Source organism: Syngnathus leptorhynchus, chromosome 14, assembly GCF_054491065.1.
Source record: "Syngnathus leptorhynchus isolate UIUO chromosome 14, UIUO_Slep, whole genome shotgun sequence".
Taxonomy (NCBI): domain Eukaryota; kingdom Metazoa; phylum Chordata; class Actinopteri; order Syngnathiformes; family Syngnathidae; genus Syngnathus; species Syngnathus leptorhynchus.
The window spans coordinates 2,003,826-2,026,004 of record NC_141208.1 but is presented as its reverse complement, the minus strand read 5'-3'; the positions used below and the strand labels follow the sequence as shown (position 1 = coordinate 2,026,004).

At 43.6% G+C, this 22,179-nt stretch overlaps 1 protein-coding gene and 1 long non-coding RNA gene across 2 annotated transcripts in view; one reads left to right on the top strand and one right to left on the bottom strand.

Moving 5' to 3' along the window:
• The window catches only part of LOC147045893 (uncharacterized), a 37,504-nt gene extending 22,997 nt beyond the window's left edge, over positions 1 to 14,507 (bottom strand). Inside the window, exons 1-2 of the long non-coding RNA XR_015068255.1 lie at positions 14,324 to 14,507; positions 2,939 to 3,127 (exon numbers count right to left, since the gene is read on the bottom strand). This is a non-coding gene — a long non-coding RNA (uncharacterized LOC147045893). The remainder of the gene's footprint in view (positions 1 to 2,938; positions 3,128 to 14,323) is intronic.
• Positions 1 to 18,673, top strand: part of LOC147045892 (netrin-G1-like) — a 28,305-nt gene extending 9,632 nt beyond the window's left edge. The window contains exons 2-6 of the mRNA XM_085930926.1: positions 1,478 to 2,121; positions 9,186 to 9,358; positions 10,965 to 10,991; positions 12,152 to 12,196; positions 15,073 to 18,673. Of these exons, the coding sequence (XP_085787052.1) occupies positions 1,478 to 2,121; positions 9,186 to 9,358; positions 10,965 to 10,991; positions 12,152 to 12,196; positions 15,073 to 15,299 (1,116 nt within the window). The 3' untranslated portion in view covers positions 15,300 to 18,673. The remainder of the gene's footprint in view (positions 1 to 1,477; positions 2,122 to 9,185; positions 9,359 to 10,964; positions 10,992 to 12,151; positions 12,197 to 15,072) is intronic.
• Positions 18,674 to 22,179: the final 3,506 nt, after the last annotated feature.

Below are 22,179 nucleotides of genomic sequence, written 5' to 3'. Positions count from 1 at the left end.
CCTGCAAAAAAAAAAATTCTCGTAAGAACTCAGTCCAACCTAAAAAGATAGCAAAGGTCGTGGTGTCATAGTGGAGTTCACTTTTTTTTAATGGCAACGAAAAATACACCTAAAACTTGTGTGACCTTTTATGAGGAATAAAGTCATTATAATATATCTTGAAATTTGCATTAAGTCAGACGTGACATGAAAATTGCACAAAATTTGGGGCGAAACATGAGCAACGTTTGCGATTTATCAGTGGATGAATATTTTCTTTAGTCTCAAATGTGTTTGTATCGTAATTAAAGAGTTAACTTCATTCACGTCCGCAGCCATAACAAATCTTAAAATGGCTGTTAAACTGTAAAGGGCCTTTTAGTGCTTCAACATGTTTTAGACATCCTTTGAGTTCCAGCAAGCTTTAAAAAAAAAAAAAAAAAAAATCTTCTCAAGTTGAGTATCAAAAGACAAAAGTAGCGGGTAAAATAAAAACGTAACTGCGAGCACTTATCAGTATTCTTTGCAGCTATCCTCGCCGTCCGTGTCAATCTCGCTCATAGAGTGAGAGTGAGAGAGCAAGCGATAAGCGTCTGAGCGTCGCCGAAATGATTGTTCTCACCTTTAGATAATTCCAGCGTGTAGGGTGTCAGATGATTGCTGATTATCGAACGGCTTTACAGTGGATGTGAATCTCATCAGCACTTAACCTCATTGTTCCGGGAGGGGCCAGGGGTGAGCAGAATGTCAATGGGAGTGTGCCTTCTGATCTCACACACACACACACACACACACACACACACACACACACACACACACACACACACACACACACAAGCTCTGGATCCTACTCAGACAATTGCATCGAGAAGCTCTGCACATTCTCGCACCACACACACAAATAGATGGGGTAGATGCCTGTGCTACACACAAGTAGACTGGGGGGGGCAATGAAATATACATGGGACCCCTGTGTTTTGTAAAAAAAAAAAAAAAAACTCATTTGAATTCTAGTCCTGTCTCAGGGTTGCAATACCACACAGGAATATCAATGACAGCAGCAATTTGGGTGGTGGCGGAACGCTAGAATGCGTGGATCCGCAGTGACATCTTAATGAGCCGCACTATAGTGCGCGCTTTATCAAGTACACGTGCTTTAGTCAATACTGGCGGGAGGAAGATAATGTGTTTTTTTTGTTTTTTTTTAATGGCCAGAAGTAGGGAAGCAAGAATTACATTTTGAAGTACTGCACTGGGATTTTCACTTTACATAAAGACGTCCTACTTGTATTTCTTAGTTTTTGCAATCACACAATATAAGAATATGTGATTTTGTGAGTGCTGCGTCGAAGTAAATATATATTATTAATTATTAATTCTATATTATGAATTATTATAAATATATTTAGCATATATGTTTTGTCTTTACAGCAAAAACATGGCATATAGTTCTAATTACAGTAACTGAGAGGATGGTACTTTTTTCTTGTCTCGACAGGAGAACCCTTACATGTGCAACAACGAGTGCGACGCAAGCACCGAGGAATTGGCTCATCCGCCCGAGCTAATGTTTGACTTTGAGGGTCGTAACCCCACCACTTTCTGGCAGTCCACCTCATGGAAAAAATACCCCAAGCCGCTTCAGGTCAACATCACGCTGTCCTGGAACAAGACCATCGAGCTGACCGATGACATCGTTCTCACGTTCGAGTCGGGCCGACCGGAGCTGATGGTCCTGGAGAAGTCGCTGGACTACGGCCGGACGTGGACGCCCTATCAGTTCTACGCCACCGACTGTTTAGACGGTTTCACGATGGAACCAAAGACGGTCGGTGACCTCACCCAGCGCACCCTGCTGGACATCATCTGCACTGAGGACTACTCACGGGGCTACGTATGGAAGAACGACAAGACGGTTCGCTTTGAGATCAAGGACCGCTTTGCTCTATTCGCCGGGCCTCGCCTGCACAACATGGCCTCCTTGTACGGCCAGCTGGATACCACCAAGAACCTGAGAGACTTCTTCACCATAACCGACCTGAGGATTAAGCTGCTGAAGCCGGCCACTGGCGCCACCATGGTGGACGAAAATAACCTGTCCAGATACTTCTACGCCATCTCTGACATCAAAGTGCAAGGAAGGTCAGAAACGTTTTTTTTAATTTGCCTGGATGTAACGCCAAACACCTCACACGCCCATATAAACGATTCACTTACCTTCTGTCAACAGAGCTACGACTCCCTCTACGCTATCGTCCTAGCGATGAAATGCACTTTTACACAACATTAGAGACATTTAATTAGGACAAGGTAAAACGCCTCTGCTGCTGCGAGTTGCTTTTCAGGGGGATGGAAACATTGTCTTCACGGCGTAGGAAAAGAGCCCTCAAGATGGTCATAAAGCATTGGCAGCTGCTCTCCAAACTGGAGCGGCTCTGCCAGCCTGGCGTTTGGTTTATGCGAGGATAACTAGGCTAGTAATGACCCATCAGAGGGGCCCCGAGGTGAATTGAAACAGTTAGTCCCTAATTGTGATTCCGTTGGCAGACGAGAACCATTAGCGCATTGGCAAATTGGCAGGAGACTAATCTCGTAATTAAGACGGTTTGCGGCTGATTAAATGGTAATCGCCGGGGACGTGTCAGCGGAAAGTAGGAGGGGGCGCTGCTGAGTTTTCCAGGTTTTTCAAAATTTCACCTCAGCCCGTTCAATAAATGAGATGTTAAAATGGCGTTTCAATAGAGCAAGACACACTCAAACCCGAATAAATGACGCTAGCCCCTACGCAATAGTATCTCCCACCAATATCTTATTTTGCCTTTCATTTGGAAAAACAAATTTTGATGGGTCAGGCAAACAAGTGATTCATCCAATTCTACCCATTTGACTGCTCCTGGGCATCAAATGCAATTTGCCCAGCAAAGGCTTGGTGGCGTAAATTGAAATAAAAAGTATGAACCGCTTGTGTCCAGCGGTGGATCAGCAAGTGTAGAGAGTGGCTGATTAGACTTCCCAGCAACGTCGGCACCCCTCCAGCTAGCAGCCAATGTGAAAGCCTTATCACAGTGTGTCAGCGCCTTGCAAGAAATCCTTGTATGTGCTGATAAACTCTCCATCAGGCATGGACGGCTTCCCAGAACCAGGTAACCTGTAGACATGGACATGAATGAGCACCGGCACACTGCATAAATACTTTTTTTCAGCCTTATCGCTCAATGCTTTCATTCTAACTAGACTCTGGGGACTGAATACAAAATATAAAACACCCATCTTATTGTTCACCAAGTCGAGTCAGCAGATTCAATGGAAACATCGGGAGCTGATTTGGTTCATCAACTTGAGTCAACACTCAATCGAATCAGGTGACTGACTCCAGATATAGGACTCACCAAAAACACAGAAAATTCCGCTAATTTGGTTCAATTTTTGATTGATTTTCTTCTTTTTCAAACCTAAGTTGAGTCATACCCCGCTGACATTCTGATTTTCTCTTAACCTTTATAGAAACCTTTTCTTTCGCCTTCGCCAATTTCTGTAGCAAGGTTAACGCCAGCTATTGATAGCATACAAGAAAACCTTGAACTGCGCCGTCTTGTCCCACACCTTTTCTCATTTATTGATCATGTTTGCCGGCTAATTAAGACCTGACCGCTAGCGGCTGGCCGCGCGGTCAGAGCTGTGCAAAAGGGGGCTGGTCGGGGGGCCTGGGAACTGTAGAAGCAGCTAATCCATAAACTGCTAATGCGCAGTTGCGCTCATCCCCTTCCATGTCATTCCCAACATTGTGTCTTGTTTTATTCCTCGTCTCTTTTGACCTTGTTTTTTTTGTTGTTGTTTTTTTCCGTCCTTAACCCTGACCCATCCCATTAACGTGACGTTTTAAAGAAAACAACAGCTGTTCAATGGAAGCCTTCATTGTTTGACTTGTACTTCAAGGGCAACTCAGTAACACCTCCGCATAAGATTCTTCACAAACAAGGGTACTCAGAACGACATTTTTCTACCGTAGTCTTATTTTAACCTGCACAATTTCAGATTTTTATGCTAGGCTTGGTTTAGCTTGTCAAACCTTTTGACAAGTTAGCATACATGTGTTAAAGGAAAGAATAAAAAAATTTAAAATGGTTGTCTGAAAGCTCCCTAATCAAAAAAGTGACTTGACAGTGATTGAAAATGACGACTGCGTGCAGGTCTCTGCGGCTCCACCAAAGGCTGAAGTGAAATTGAATTACTCCCGTACGGCGAGCAAATGATGACACACTTGCGTTTGGATGGCAAGCAAAAGAGAGTGCGAGTGAGTTGAAGTTCTGACGTGTTCAATCATTAAACCATAAGGCCACTCATTATTGAACAGGACAAGGCCACATCAGAAAGCCCCAACGTGCAAATTTCCAACATCTACGTGTTTCTGCTGACGACGTCTCTCCGAGGATCGGTCACATTAGAGGAGTCATTTCAACTCAAATGGATATTTAAATTTGCCATCTTTACTCTCCTGGGCTTTGTCATTTTACATTCTAAGTGTAAAATGATTGAAGTCTGCCAAGATGCCTCTTGGATAGAAAGTATAGTATCTCCCACATCTCTATCCAACGTCAATAAGAAATGGAGTTAAAAAAATCAAGTGTACTACTCAGCGGTGACCAGCAGAGGCACTATCGATTCACTTTAAACCTTTGCTAGCAGTTCTGTCAGAAAGTAAATTTCATATGAAGGGAAAGCCCTTGTCTTTCTTCTACGGCGTGATTGATGTATGTAAGGCAGGACTAGCAGCCGCCCTTACTGAGCAAAGCAGCCTCCCGTGGCTCCCATCCTCACTTATTCTCTCTCAAGCCGGCCATGGTCAGAAGCCGTAATGCGTCTCCATGCTGTATAAATGCATAGTGAAAGCCTCTGGAAGAAACCTTCCCAGACATGACAAGCCTCACATGTTCTGAGAAGTGATAGATCTGACAGATACAGGAAAGAGGTGGGGAAGAAGAATCAAGGAGAAACTTTGGCCTTGCTGAAAGTTTCCAAAAATGTCCGTGCGTTAGTGGGACAAACTGGAATAACTGACAACTTTTGAGGAGGTGTAGCGCATTCAAATGGTGAAATGTGACTTATAAAAAGGCTTCTGGAGGGCTTATGGGTAGAGACGATGGAAAATCGCATCAGATTTGACCAAGCACCAATGATGTCTATATGTAAACATGAGATCCCATAAAATTACAGCAAATCCAAACACCATTCGAAACTAGGGTCTAGGCCTGTTCATTTCAGCTTGCTTGAATTCCTATCTCTCGTACAAAATGGCGACTTAAATATATTGATTTTGACCTCTTAAGGTTTCTCGATTATAAATATGCAAAAGGTGTTTAATTTATACACTGATTTCATTTAAAAAATGAAAAAGTAGTGGTGGGATTGAGGTCAAACGTATAAAAACGTGTCTGTTTTGGAGAGTTAGAATATCAACGGCGTTAACTTTAATGAGCTCATACATGCTCAGAGTTGACCCGGTCACTGCAACATGACACGGTAGGTCAGTCGTTGCCCGCAGAGGTTTGTGATCTGATCGCGCTTCAACGACCTAACTTAAGTTGGTTGAATTGTGTACGGAATTGCAATCGTGAGAAATATCCATCAAAATCAACACGACAGAGCGGAACCAAAATAACGGTTTCGACAATCTCGCTTCACCCTCTACATTTGCAAACGACGATGAGATTGTGTCAGGGAAAAGGAAGGACGGCAAAGTCACCTCATTATGCCGCCATGCATCACCGTGAAATTGAGCCGTCCGATTAGGCTTGTTTCCGTCGCGCTGCGCCGTGCCCGATTTTTGTCATTCTTCCACGTCCCATGTAATATATCTCGAGATGACTGTGTGTGTCAGACGGATCGCGAGTTAATTCGACTCACTCCCAATTTGGGGTTGCGCACAAATTTGAATTTCCTTGTCCGGTGCTTGAATTTCTTTGCCCGTTGTTGCGATTTGTTTCAAAGACAAGTAATAACACGCTTCAGAAAATCTGCATCAAAAATGTTGATAAGGTGAAAGAACAAAACGAGTCAGCAAAACCAATGAACGTGAATCTACGATACACGCTTGTGCACTCACCTGGCACAGATTGAGAGACGACCGTCTCTTTAACAAGATTAACAAATACCTCGCGGCACCATTACTTGCGGAAAGCGTGACGTGAGAATTCGAGAAGCCCCCGGCCGTGTTTGCCACCCTACTTGTACGACGTGATCGTACACCTCGTGTTAGAAATGTAGACTGGGGCCTCCAGAGATCAGTTTGTGTGATATACAATTTCCACGTCTATTATTTACAAAGGCAGCCCGGCCTTTAACGAGCGCTAATTAAACGCTGGAGACCGCCGAATGACTGGCAGTAAACATGGCAGCATGTGACAGGCATCTGTAGTCGGAGGAGAAGGGTGGGGGGGGGCAAGGGGGGGCTTCCCACCTCCCAACCCGAGTAACGCTGCCTGGTTGTGCGGACCCGCACTTGAACCTGACTTGCGAATTCTGTCAATCACGCCTGCAGCAGCCGCCATGGTTCACTGGGCACGTACTGAGAGGATTGTGTGTGTGTGTGTGTGTGTGTGTGTGTGTGTGTGTGTGTGTGTGTGTGTGTGTGTGTGTGTGTGTGTGTGTGTGTGTGTGTGTGTGTGTGTGTGTGTGTGTGTGTGTGTGTGTGTGTGTGTGTGTGCGCATTTGGGATTGGCAGGCTAGTGTGCGCCGATTTCAACAAGTAGCAAACATTTCTGTCATGAGGAGGAAGATAAATAAACGCTTTGCTTTGTGAGCTGTTGCTCGGCACAAATGCGATTGAATTCCGAGCAAGTAACTCGAGAACGGCCCGTGAATAGCACAGTACGAACATTGCAGAGGACAATCATTTATTTATTTATTCATTTTCTACATGGAAGAGTACAAATAATTTGAAAAAAAATCTGAATATTGATCATACAGGTCCTGACAGGATGGAGGCAATCAGTTAGCTTGATTTGCAGATAATATTAGATAAGTACCACATCCAAAATAGCAGTGAAGGCTCCTGGTTTGACATTTCGAGGACAAGATCTTTTGAACATCTTTTGAACTTCTAAAATCAAGTTTTTCTTGATTTTAGACCAAATAGATCAATTCAGCTATTTTCTTAGGTTGCATCTCCATCTTATCAATATTTTTTTTCATAATAGCTGAAGGTTGACAGTAAACCTACATGGTCATCATGACCATCAGTGGTTGACCCCCTCAATATTGTATAAAAACAGAGAATGTTTCCAAGCGAGGTTTAGAAGAATATTCACACATCAGGAGATGAAACACAAGATGAACATGATGCTGTTTTGCTGGCAAATCTCGCCACGACCACTGAAGCGCTGTCTCCGGCATCCAGAGGGTTTAGATCCTCCCCGTGTGTGTTTTTGCAGCGAGGCGCTATGCTTGTCGCGAAGGCGGTTGCGGCGGAGCTTACAAATTTAGATTTCTTTTAAGTGTCTGGTTGTAGCTGAAGTGTGTGCAAAGCGGCACTTTAATGAGCTCGCAGTTCCCACCGGAGGAGGTGGCGGAGTTAGTCCATGGCTTCGGGGGAACATTTGGGAGCATAAAATAACAAGCAAACGCTTTGTACATCAGTCATCGAAAACCATTCATATTTGTCGAAATTGAATTTGAATAACTCGTGTATACCTCTGAGGGAAAAAAAAATATTATATATATAATATATATATATATATAATTATTATTATTATTTTTTATATATATATATACGTAAATATATATTTTTCCCTCAGAGGTATACACAAGTTATTCAATGAATATAAAACTATATCCCCCCCAACCACATGCACATTTTTGTGTTAGCATTAGGGGTTAAATTAATTATATCAATGTCATCATCAAAAGGCTACATTTTCCCCTGTGTAATGTTTTTTTTTTTTTTTTAATGACAGTGCCAGCGGCAAAAGCATGCAGTCGCTGCAATCCCCACCCACTGGACTCCACATTCTCTTACAGGCCAGTTGGGGCCAGATGATCCAGATTTTGCTGGTTTTTAATTAAATGGAAGGTCAAATCTAATCGCTCTTGACTTTAGGGAGCAACTGCTGTCTGCGTGGCAGAAGGGCGACACCCCGTCATTAATTTCATAAAGCAAGGTAGTAGTGCTGGGTTTGTGGGGGATTTCATTGATTAAAAAGTTCTGGACTTTGGGGAAATATGAGAAGGGTTAGGATACTGACTGCAAATATCTTCTGGTCGTCAATAAAAAAAATCTGTGTTCTATGGCATGAAATGAAACGATTTAGTCCTGTATTAACTCAATCACTACCGTGGACGAGAATAGATGTCACTTTGTACTGGGCTGGCAGTGAATGAATTACTTAGAATTAATCTGGGTTTAATGTTGCTATTCATGCATAATACACAGGTATTGGCAATCCATCAATACATGGAAGCTATTCAGTATTTCATTTCGACAGATCGGTGAGCAAATTTGGTGTGTTATCAACCTGTCGGTGGCTGTAGTGTGCCGTTTTCTTGTTGACGGTCATTTAGCGTCAATTTCCTTCTCAAGCTGCAGGCTATACTTTCCCCTTCTCCCTTCAGTGATCTATCATTAACGTGAGATGTCACCGCAAGGCCAAGAAGTCAATTAGAATGGATGTATTTGAGACCGCCGCTGTCATTTTTCCATCTCGTGTTCGCCGGCTTCGCATTGCCCGGATCAGCTCTCGTCTCTCCGATGATGGAAGTGTTTGGTGTTCAAAAAAACAAAACAGCCGCTCGATGCTCTGGGGAAGGGTAGGGTGTCAAATCGACTGGTCGGTCACTGGCCCTTAGACCATTTTCCCCTTACGGCAGATGTAACCTCTTAAGGTCTTGGTCAAAATAGGATAAGTCGAGCTTATCTTGAAGCTATCGCCGCTCAATCAGATCCCTGTTTCATGCTCCCTTAGCAACGAGTGCCTTTCATTTAGCTGTCCCTGTTCTCTTCCTTCGCAGAGGCACTGACAAATGAGGCCTTGTCTTTTTATTCCGACTCTCTCTCCCTCTCTCTCTCTCTCTCGCTCTCCAAAGCGAAGAATAATCAAGCTTTGATACGAGTCAAACAACTCAAGCGGGATTTCAATTTACCAATGTCAAAACAAAGCAACTTTTTTGCCATGGATTCCTCGGGCGACCATCTCGTGTGCTGTGTTTTTCAGGTGCAAGTGCAACCTACACGCCAACAGCTGCGTGTTTGACAAGGGGAAGCTGGGCTGCGAGTGCGAACACAACACCACGGGGCCCGACTGCAGCCGCTGCAAGAGGCACTACCACGGCCGAGCCTGGAGCGTGGGTTCCTACCTTCCCATACCCAAAGGAACCGCAAATATATGTGAGTGCATCACTGTCGTTCACCATGGAGACCATCTGCTTACAGCTAGCAGCTGTTCCCGGTGTCACCATGGCGATCCTTGCGGAAAGCCGAACCATCTGATCTGGCTTTCGAATTCTGCTTTAGTCATTCTTCTTGTTGTTGTTGTGCTGAGTCACAACCAATGTGGGCCATCTAGTCATTTCCAAGTAACCCCCTCCTGACTTACCCCCTAGTGGGTCATTATGACGCCAATCAGCATGTACTGTGGGAATCAACTCATGGCTGGGCGCAAGACCAAAAGTTGCTCAGAACATTTCTGATGGATCTTGGATTGTTTGTGGCACACAACGAAATACGAACTGCTTGTCGCTCAATGTTAATTTTTCATACGAGGAAATGTATCCGAAAGCCAAAACTCCGCTTCAGGCATTTTGGTTTTGCTGCAACATAATTCCCATACCTGCTATTCTTCTCCCTGTTGAATTAATTCATAGTCATCCTTTCATTCGCTCACGAGCAATTGAACGCTGATTTAAAATGCTGCCTATCTTTCTCCCCGTTTGCAGGCAGAAGGTGCTCTTTTGCATGATCCACATTAGGATCTTGGATGGGAGTTGAGTCACATTCATCAAATCCCATGCCTTCGGCGGGGGGGGGGGGGGGGGGCTCACCGCCTCTTATAAATCTAATACAGTCACTCGGGGATGTGGACGGGAAGGCGAAGCCAGATGGCGGCCGGATCCGAGCCTCTGCTCATGTGTTCACACTGACTCAGCCTCGCCATCATGACACACGTTGCGAGGCCAGACACTCTGTTTGATCACCCTCGCTCGGTCAGATCGCATTTCCAATCGATCTGCGATTTGGTATCAGGAAACGGTTTGCTCTCGGTAATATCACGTCTCTTTGTTGTCGGACATGGGACCACGCACCATCAATCCGAGAAGATATTGCCGGTTTCACCTTGCACCCGCTGAGCAGTGGATTGACAGGCTGTTATTAAAAAAAAAAAAAAAATCCCCATGCATGGCCCCATCTGCAGTGAACTGATGAAACTCGGGTCTAGCCGCTTCAAAAGCAATATTAGCGCTTATTTGGCAGCCGCATAAAATGCAATAATGTCGCACATGGAAGTGACGAAACAATATTGCTCCCCCCTGAGGTGCCAAATGAACTTATTTTTATCTTGGATTATTTTTATTCCCCGTGCCTTCATCTATTAGTGTTTCTGACAGGAATATTAAACATATAGTGGCCTGGTATGAAGACAAATACGCTGAGCGTGCAGAATGTAATTAGGCTTTAATAGCTCTCATCTGTCATTAGGGTCTTCCTCTTTAATCACGGCGGTCGTTCGTTTTGTAAGTGGGAACGCCACGCGGGTTATGCGATCTTGGAACATGCGTGACCGACCACTTTTATGGAAAAGTGGCTTTTTAAATGATTGCTGCTTAGGTGGTAACAGGTCAAAGCATCTTCACAAATATGGCCTGCTTGGTGAAATTAAGGCTTGTATTTTCTCTCCATTTCTTTGCCGCTTCTTTAAAGAACTTACTGAAACGACTTTTCACTAAATTGATTGTGTGTTTTATACTAAAACGCTCCTCTTGCATTCTCTCCTCAGGTATTCCAAGCAGTCACGGACCAGCTCGTGAGTAGACCATTTCCTTATCAATACGCATGATTGGGACTGTCTTCCTCCATATTTGTGATGTCGGTAACGTCGGCATGCTAGATGCGCTTCCTTCCTGTCGTCTGCTTGTTATTTTTGCTATGTTGCAAAAAGTTCATCCAGTCATGCCACTTTGCCGGAATTACATTTGAATTCTCTGCTTGATGAGACGATTACAAGAGGACAGTTGGCGATTTTAGCATCATGTTGACGTGGTCATTTCTTGATTAGCATTTTGGAATACAGTCGACCATTCCTGGATGCTGGTCGAACTACTATTCTTTCCGTATTAAATAATAGAAATGGAATGAATCTGCTTCTCCGTAGTCATAAAAAAGCAACTGTAGTGAAGGGACGGACTTGAAGCCAATTTTTCTGGAATTGTTCTCTGCTGCTTGAGTCAAATGCCACAAGGCTCATATCTCAAATAGTTGCTCTCAACTCAAAGCAAAAAAAAATATCAATAGTGTTTGAATTTTAAGGTTCCACTGCGTCCTTGGTTTACAGATAGAATATACAATACTTATATTTGAGTGTATTTATTGGCCAGAATTGTTTTTTTTTTATATATTTACTGTGATCGCGATTTCTCTATTAGCTATCATATCATATTGATTGACGATTTCTGACAAATTCATTTTATATTGGCATTATGGGGACCGCCTGTGTATAGATGAACAAAACACAAAAACAGCAAATCATGGCAGGGAGGTCTACAGGGTTAGTTTAAAAGGACTAAAAAATACAATACTAGCATCCCGCATGTTTGGCTTGGTCTATCAGCAGGTAGTGCAAAGAGTCATTTCCACCTCCCACTCAGGAGCAGAAACTAATATTTGCCCGCAGCCAGAGAAGAAAAGTCCTTTTTTTTTTTTGAGAGGCTGTGGCTCCTACCATGTCTTCCCCACCCTGCATGCTGATGCCTGAAGGTGACTCTTTAGTAACGGGTGACAGAGCAGCCGCCACATGTCTCCAACTTTGTCATCCATCTACACTGCATGCGGACGTCACTAAATCACATCAGTCCCAATGCGCTATGCAAATGTTCTCGGGAACGTGCATGCTATCCCTGTGCTTCAACCGGCATGACTCTTTTGACAACCCAGAGCGATGTGTAACATTTCCTCGTCTTTACGCAGATCGAGCAAACGCGTCATCTCTCGGCGTCGCAAATCGTAACCAAGGTAGGCTTAGAGGCTTTGTGACTTCGGCATGCTGATGTCAAGAGAAATCAAATAAACCAAACCCTCCCCACCCCCCTGCTTGGTCTCTGAGGCCTGGAAAAATACCAGTTCAATTGTCCGACCAGGACTTCCTTCCGTATTTCAAAATTGGGTCTCAATTATTGCCGAGGGTATTAAAGTAGGTTTTCATGACTGACATTCCGGCACCTGTGCAAGATCCCTTACGGCGTGGGTCTGCTTTCATCACGCAGGCAAGAGATCCCCGAGACCCCCTGGGCGTGACTTTATTATGTAGACGGGTCTGGATAGATGGAGCCTTAATCCTCGAGTCGGCATATCCTGTACATCGTGTGCCGAGTCATACCTGCTCTACATGAGCTCGATGTAAAGCAAACCTCGGCCGGCACACCGATTTGTGGATTAGGAAGAAGATATACGGTTCATACTAGATAACCAACAAAGTAACTTTTGAATGTTGTCGAACGGCGGTCGTGATTAATGTCGGAGCTTTCATGTTAATATGATAACAGGAGAGGCACGGCCCAGCGCGGCGTTTCGGCTTACCCTGACATCATGGCGAAAGTTATCGATCGGACGTAATAGAGGCAAACGGTATATAATTAGAAGATGCTGTATCTGAAAACTGTCTCCCATTATTTACTGGGGTATCTGCAGCGTACCGACAGGGGGACGTTTGGAAATTGAATTCACATTCCACAAAAACACTTTGGCTTTGTTGTCCTTTCTACCATTGTTGTGTTAGCGTGGCCACGTTGACCTGGAGGACAGAGCTGTCGAAATAATTTTACCGCTAGAACTGTCACACGTCTCGCGGCACGTGGTGGACGTATGTCGCCCAGACAGGATGAGGAGAGGACAAATTATTCTTGCAGCACATACCATCAGACAATGGGACCATATTGCACGGCAACACATTAAGGATGTGTTCTTGTGTGCCGACAGCAATTGCAATAATAAGTGTGGTTATTTCCGGCTGCAAAAAAAAAAATAATAATCCGCGGATGTCGGTGTAAAGAACAGGTGTTTATGAACTAAACCATGACTATTATAGCTGTCAAAGCCTGAGCATGACAAATCAAATAGTAAGAGGAAAGATTAGCTCTTGGGTTGTAACCACGGGACCTCTGACAGGACTTTGACAAGTTACAAGTTCATGACTCTATTCTTACATCAGATCAAATCATGACATCATGAAAAGAATTGGTATAGGGAGGATGCTGCTTCCTCTCTACAAATACACTCAGTGGTTTATATATAGTCTGAGCATGATCTAAAGTCTCTCCAAGGGCACCCTGATGGGAATCAGAGTGAAAATGATCATGTTAGCATTGATATGCCTTTAAGAGGAATTACCGGTGCATTTAAGATGGGCCTGGTAATACAGTATGCCCAAAGCTTGATCTTGTCGGACTTTCATTGAAGAAATCAAAACAAATAGATTTTAAGACTCAGTGTCTGTCATCAATCTTTAGCTATCAATAGATCTGGTTAGCTTCAGTTAGGCATGGTAGATTTTGGAGAGCTAAACGGTTAATTACGCTTTAGGAATTGCAATATGCCAATCAACAAAGATGATGTTAAGAGGAAGAAACTAAAATCTCTTCAAATTTTCTTTCCACCAAAAAACCTGGCTTTGAGTCATTTCCCTGTTCCGATTAATTCACAATTTATTGCCAATACAGTTTCCCTCCTTGAAAAAATATTACATACAATATGAAAAAAATGCTTATCTTAACGACCTTTTGAAATGACTTTTGTCAGGAGCGACGTTTTGTTTGCTTAGTTTACAATAGGCTGAGGAATGGGCCACTTTAGCGTCGGAAAAAAAAAAGATGATTATACCGTGGGTGCAATCCAATTACATGGAAATATCTGGGTAAATATTACAGGATTTGCGCGTCTGCCAACAGCGAGGCTGCTCAGGGATAATGGACTTGAGAGTTGTTTTGGTGCAGAATGGTGCTTATGTACACCTCATCAGTCAGTGAGAAAACACTCAATTCATTTTTTGTTTATCTCTGAACATACAATATTTGTACCATTTCCCCAAATTTCAATGTTTTAGGCATGCATAGGTTTCAGCAGGGCTTCAATGCATTCACTCACCATTTGTTTGTTCATGCGAGGAGTTCCAGAGTTAAGTTGTGGATGCTGGATAGATTGGATTCTGATCTTTCAAGCTTGAAGTCACGTCGACTGCCATTTAATGCATTTGCAAGTCTTATCCAACCGAGAAGCCTGCTAGATATCAATGTCCACACGTGTATTAGGGCGGCCATCTTGCTTTGACCCTTGACCCCATCAATGAGAGCACGCCCCTAAATGTAGTAGCCATACCTGGCCAGTGAGGGACCTTTTATTCTACTGACTAAATTAGTGAAACACAAATACAACTTACATTACAATACATTATTTTTTCATTCTCAGTATGAGCAGGTATGTCAAATTGATAAACTCTCACATTTTTAATAAGGTATTATAGCGACTGTACATAAGTGACAGAATTTAACTTTATTTTTTTTTTTAAATAAGTTCAGTGTGAGTATTTTTCCCACCTCTGATTCAAAAGCAGTTTTGAGAGCTTGTTGAATGCCTTCTTCACCTCCCAGCAGGCTGACTTACAATACACGCTGTTTGATTCATTAATTTCACCTCATGGCTGCCGTGCTTTGCTGCTCTTTTTTTTTGTTGCCACTCTAAAAATGTCTCGTGAAAGTCCTTGTCCCGACCTCCCTCAAGAGTACGGGTGACGCAGGACAAGACGAGAAGAGGCAGCTCATGCCCCCGTGGATGCTCCTGTCGACACATTCTCGAGTGACGTGCCCTATTTTTTTTTTGTGTGTGTGTGTCCTCAGCCCGGGTGTGTGACAACGCTATGCTACGTTGCCAGAACGGTGGCACGTGCCACCACCACCAGCGCTGCCACTGCTCCCCGGGCTTCACCGGTGTCCTGTGCGAGAGAGCCCGTTGCCAAGGCCCCGGCGAGTGCGACGGCCAACTGTCAGGACGGGCCACCCGCCGCCACCTCGCCGCTCGCCGTCTCGTCGTCGCCTCGCTCTTACTGATTGTTTCTCTTTGCTGAGTAACCAAAAGCCCTAAAAAGGACATGCACGCAATGAAGCGGACCTCTGGACAATATGGACCTCAGCAACCTAGCGACCTTTTGGTACGTCTCAGGACGCCGTGGGTGGAATAGTACGCTAGATGGACTGATGAAACATCACTGCTGTCTTGTAATCTCACACAGGAAAAAAAATGACGTGATTGGTGGATTCTTTTAATGAGAGAAGTCAGTACTACCTGCAAACTGTATAAAGCTACACATTTTCTTAGAATGATCATAAAGAATAAAAAGGTGCCAACCCTCTTTTGTTTTTCCCCGAGCGCACAGTTAGCTGCAAATCTTGACGTTACAGAGGTTTAATATCCGGCCCAAATATGAATTTCCAATAATTATCAAACCGCCAGCCGCTGGTTTTGTAAATAGAAGGCCCGTTCGTACTGTTTTCCCAGCAAATTGGTAGAAAAGTAGAGCTTAGCCGAGCGAGACGTCGCCGTGTCCGGAAGGGAGCGTTCATGTCGACATTGATGCTCTTTGCATTCAGATACGCTAATTCAATGTCAGCGCCGGTGTCTGGGACGGCCATAATTGCTTTGGACTTAAAGGGGCCGTGGGCAGTCATGTGTTAAACTTAACGTTTTGGCCGTGGCTTCCTGCGATGGTTTTACACACTGGCGTCATTCCGCCTTTGACATTACATCAGACGCCGGCAAGTTTGCAGCTCAACCGGCCCTTTACACACACGCAGGCCAGAAGGGTGACATATTGGGCTCCGCATTGATGATGCAATCATGTCGCTCTGGTTTTTGCTTTCTGTCTCATGCCACATTCACATCACAGGTGTACCAGTAGAGCAAACATTTCATCGCCTGTGCCTTTCAAATAGAACTTGGCATTTACATAATTATATTTGAGGTGACGTCAGTGCATATAATATCAAGCAGCAAATATCAAGTTAAACTTCACACCGGTTATGGATTGATAGATGGCTTCTGAAAAACATCTTACAGAGACGTATGGTGATATTGGTTTTCGAAAGCAAAACACTCAACTAAGCATCGATACGGAATTCTGCACCCAACCATCTTGGCTCAAAAATCCATCTTTCTGATTCCCAAATCCATCTTGCATCATCTACTCGCATTTTCGCTCTATTCTCTAGCAAAACAAGATCACGTTCCCGTATGTTTTCGATTCATGGCACCCCTACACACACGGCATTAATTATACGACGGGTGTAAATCAGAAGAAGCTATTAAACGTCTGTAATGTCAAGAGTTGTGATTTACACTTGACGGGAAAATCTTGAGGGTTGAGCGTAATATATGGAAAGTGAATATGTGGATGGGACATCTTCAAACGTATTGCCTCACTTGCTTCCGTACCTTTCTTGTCTCTTCACTCCTTTGCCTTTCCTCCTTTACTTCCTGTGCTTCTGGTGACTGGTGATTTATTCCCCCCCCTCCCCGACTTGTTTTGCCAAACGCTGCACACGTACTACTATGGAGGCCATCGACAAAATCTATAATGTGTTCAATTTCGCTTTGTATTTGTGTCGGGGCTGGGTAAAGAAGTTGTATCATAAAATAAGTGTATTTAATTTTTGTACAAAAACAGATATTTTCATGAATTTGCCAAGATGTGTTGCTTGTTTTCTATTGCGGCAGGCAGACGTGGACTGCGTAACGACTTTGCTTGTATCGTTTGTTTGCTTATGTGCGCACACAACAGTTCTCTTTCAAAAAAAAAAAAAAAAAAAACTGTTTACACTCTCACAGAATACACTTTCACCAAAGGGGAAAAGGAAAATCTGTCTTGTCGTGTTGTTGTTGAACATTGAGAGTGTGTAGTCATGCGTGCTTTATTTTCACATTTATGTCAACCACACTAATTTTTGTGACCCATCCCAATTTGACATCAAACAACACACACAATGCAGCACTTTGTTGGTCGCTGGCTGGTAAAGCTAACGTAGCGGTCTAATCAGTGCTCCCCTTTTTTGCCAAACAGCACAAACAGATGGACTCACATGCAGACACCAGTCACAGAAGAGACAAATAAAGTCCTCTATCTGTTTACAAAAAGCTGTTCAAAACCAGCTCTGATTGAGAGTTCTATCAAGCCAAGGGAATAACAACAAAGATGGCAAAATGGAAAACTACCAAAACAGCACAAACAGATGGAATTAAATCCACCAAAACGGTGGCACGAGAGCCAAAATAAAGTCCTCTGTACACAATCAATGGTCAATACAGTAAAAGGGAGCCCAAAAAAAAAAAAAACTCTAAAAATAAAACCAGTAAAAATAAAGTTGGACTCAAGCTTTTGGTAACAAAACAAGGTCATTTATTCACAAAAAGCTGATTAGTAACAGGTAAGACTGATAATCAGGCCTATTAAAAAAAAAAAAAACGACAATCCTTTCAGTTTATTAATGTGACCCAAGAAAGACCACCAACGCCAATGGTGCGCTTCCACCTGGGATCCTGACTAATCCTTGAATCAAAATGGAAGATGGGGAGGGAATTTGCTGGAGCCTTCGTGATAGCGACGCGCTGAGGGAAAATTTGCTTTAATTCAAGGAGGGTCAATGAATAAAAATGAAGTCGCATCCCACTGGGTGGCATATTGAGTGCTGAGACCAATTTTATTTGAGAGATTAATTTCCATCCGGAGGCTTGTCGTGAAACACCGTACTGTGTTTGAATCGAGTGTAAAGTGCCTCTCATTAAATGGCGCTGTCGACAAAGAAAATGGAATTGTAAAATAATATTTGTGGGGAACCATTTTAGAAAAAAAACATAAAGGCATTTAAAGCCAAGCAAGATCAGATATTCATTCAGTGGAGCATCATTAGCATTGTTTTAATTTGAGTCAGAAAAAGAAATACAAGAGTAGCTGCAACTTGCAGTTGAATGTTCTAAGACTGCAGATATATAAATTCTGCTTTTTTTTTTTTTTTTGCATAATTAAATTCACCGCAATGAGTCAAACATTTGAAGACAAATTTGGGAGCTCGCGGTCAAGCGTACGCTACAAAAGTGCATCTATCTGACATCGTTGTAAACTCTTTAGAGATTGAACAGTTTCGCTTGAGGCCTCTCTGGATATAAAATGGCCCCCGCGGAACGTGAAGTGGCACTTTAGCGACTGCGGCGGCCTTTAAGGGCCGACAATTACATTTATGACATGTTAGTGCAATGAAATCGGTCTTTTATGATACTCCAGGCTTTTGCGTTAACGTGATATTAAATGTGAGCCTCGTGCAAGTGGACTGACCTCCGAATGTGCTGTCAACATTGCAAAACACAAACGGGAGAGGGTAAACTCTTCTGGCAGTCAACAATGTAAATAATCATATTATCGGCGTGCATACGCCATGAGCCTCGCTATTTCCCGAGCTGCGCGTTTTATTCTAAAACTCTTTGAATATTCATGTCGCGCCAGCTAAAAACAGCAACACGGAGCCTTGACTTCTTTCCTGGTGTTTTCAACTCGAAATTAAAAGCCACCCCCAAACTTTGGTGACGTTCCCGACTCTCAGGGATGTTTACAGTTGAGCATTCGGGGGAATCAAAGCGGCGGGTGCCGAGCTCAAGCGAGTGTGACGCGGGACTATGAAGAATAAATCATCCTTGACCCACCGTCACCATTGTCAAGGAAAGAAAGGAAACAAAAGTGGAACTGTAGGCGGAAAATGGCAACTGGCGTGAAGAGTGCTCAGAAAAGATGCTCTGCGTATTTATTTGCTTCTTCGTCTTTGCGAAATTCAAATAATGTCATAGATGATAGATTTCCAACACGATTGATGTTGGTGCATGTAATTGGCAGAATGAATAAGAACCTCTCATTTCATTTTTTTTTTCCAACTCCACAAGTAAAAATGATATCGATAGTGTTTAGTTGGCAACGAGTCAGTAGAAGAATGGCAAGGAGGACTAGTAGGCGGACAGCTGGCTTGCAACACACGCACGCAGGAGTGTACAGCACAAATCGATAGTTGGTACAAAGAGCCAATTCAAAGTGGAAACACCTTTCCATTCATTGGCTCCAGCAAGGTGAAACATATCACAGTTGACATACCGAGATGGAGCCTTTGTCGCCTTTGCATTGCCAGACCAGCATCGGACATGAAGAGGTTGGCCAAATTATATAAGACCTCCACCGAGGACAAGCGTGTCTTTACGTCCGTCCGTGCTGTAGGCGGCGGCAAGAATCTTTACAAAAGAAGGTGTTAAGCAGAGCAAGGTTTTTATCTACCACCCACCATCAAATATGATCTCGTGTGATGCCATTTATGACAACCGTTTGATGATACAATGTCTACGGAAGGCAAAAAGGGGGATACGAGGTTATACGATTCGTTACAAAATACGATGAGATGCGACACGAGACGATGTGATATGACAGAATACAACGGAACGTGACGCTACGATATAATCCGACGTGACGCCGTGTACCAGGCCATAAAATGCGACGGGCTGCCATGTTATACGCTCAAGGAATTTGGGACCGTATCATATCAGGCGGGGTGATTCAACACAAAGCGATACGAGAACAAAAGCTACATGACAACACAAAAGGCAACTGAATCATCCAAATTTCAAATGCAATGTGATATGATGCAGTCATGTGATATGATGCCATATTCTGCCATACGATTCCATACCGTACTTTGCGGTACGATAAAATGCCTCAAAATATGATCACATAATACGATGGCTTACAGTTTTTGCCTTGTTTGTTTCTCCGTCTGTAATTTTAGCCGTCGACATAAAACACAACGGTATCCCTATCAATGCAATGCGATACATGGCAAAATGATATCATGCATAATATATTAGGATGTGATGCAATGTTGCAAAACAATACCATGCCACATACACTTTGCGATCTAAAATGTTTTTTCTGCCTTTTTGTTGGCTTGCTAAAGGTATACCGTAAGACAACTGGATGATTTCTTTCTATCTTTTTATCATTGAGCAGAAGGGATGCAATGCATTGCAATGTGATGCGATGCAATTTAATACCCAGCAATGTAAATACAAGGCGGTCCTAACCTCTAGTTGGAATACATGTCTTCAACAACAACTGCAGGAAATAAGCCACGATGCCTATGTTTAATTTAGCTTCGGGCGAGGAGGTCGACCCCCTCCGGAAAGTTTTTTGCTTCGCTTTCTCGTCACGACCGCAACCCAATCGCACGTCTGCTCATTTTAATACAATCAGCTCCCCCAGCTACACATGGTAATCCTGTTCGGCGTCACCATCACAGCTTTTGTCCGTTATCCCTCAATACCATCAAATCTCAGCCTGGGCCCTGGATTGTCGACACCCTGCCCCGTTAAAGGAATCATATGTGTATCTGCTCCTGACGCCTTTCATAAATAAAAAAAGCGCTCTGTCCGCTCGCCTCCCGCAGCTCGCAAAGAAATCCGTTTGTCCTCATTTATTTCATGCAGCGGTGGCGGTGAGCTTTCATGGTCCCTTTGCATCTTGCTTTAACAAGTTCAACTGGGAAGGGGAAGCCATGGGGGGTTGGAACATCTCGAGCTGTAAAAGGTACAAAAAGAAATCCTTTTTTTTTTTTTTTCGCATACGTGTATATAATGATTTTATATGAGAACGAAATATTTGATACTGTACGGGTCATATTATTTAATATTCCATTAAAGTATTTTCCAAATTAAGGCCTCCAAGTTAACTGTCCATGAAAGAACGGCTCGTGAGGGGATCGTGAGGACGGCGAGACGGTTTGAAAAGGGCCGATTGGTCGCCGATGCCAAATGGTGGGCCGTGAAGAGCAGTGCCACCTTGTTAAACGCGTCTTTGTGAGTCACGGGCAGCTGCTCGGGTTCTCGCTGGAAAGATGATGCTAATCAGCTGGCGGAGAGAAACGACTCTTGACCTCAGAGCTGTCACTCGTGTTCACGCCGGTGCCGGTTCGCCACGCTCGGCGGGTCACCGTCACTTTTTGATGATTAGCCCCTACACACACACACACACACACACCTTCACCCTCCGCAAAGTGATAAACGCAGAGTCAAACGGTTTGATTGTTCAGAATGGGAAAAACCTACAAAAGTAGCCCAACAGCGAGCCAAAGCCAGATCGCCCAAACCGTACCGTCTAATACCCAAATTATTTTTCCACAAGTCATGTCTGTATCAAATGACACCCCCAAATCCTAAACGGATGTTAAGTACATTCAAATGTTTGCCATTAATGCAAATTCCTTCGCCGGCTTGGGTTTAAAGGAGCACGGCCCCTGTCAAATATCAAAACGCGCAAGCACAAATCACTTTCAAGAGGGAGTAACGAGAGCAAAAAGCGTTTTTTTTGTTTTTTTTTCCTTCATAGGATCGCCTCATTTGGACTCTTTTGATCAGGGAGATCTTCATTTGCAGTGCTAGAGATTCAGCGGCGTGTAGTGACAGAGGACGTGTCCCTCCTTTCTCGATGTGTGAACTCATCACACTGTATTTTATTTATTTTTTGGCACTGGCGCTGCTCATGCACGGCAGCAGCCGTTGTTGAAGAAAAATGATGAGCTTGGGAACGTGGGCATCCAAACAAAACAACCTTTACTGAAGTGACAGATGCCCTTTGGAAGCTTCCAATGTGACAGTGCAAAAGAAGAAGTCAAAGGCAGGGCAGCAGTGTGAAACTCAACTGATTGATTTTTATTTATTTTTTTCTTTGCTGCTTATATCTTTAATACCGCCAGACCCATGTCAAGATGCTAATTGAGTTCACGGTGTTAGCGAAAAGACAGAAGTGGCTCCATCAGGCATGAGGTTAGAGGTTTGGGTGTGAGGAGTATGATTTTGGGACAGGATTAAGGAAGGAATTGGGATTGGCCTTGATGTTGGCTTTTAGGATTCTGGTTTGTGTCAGGATT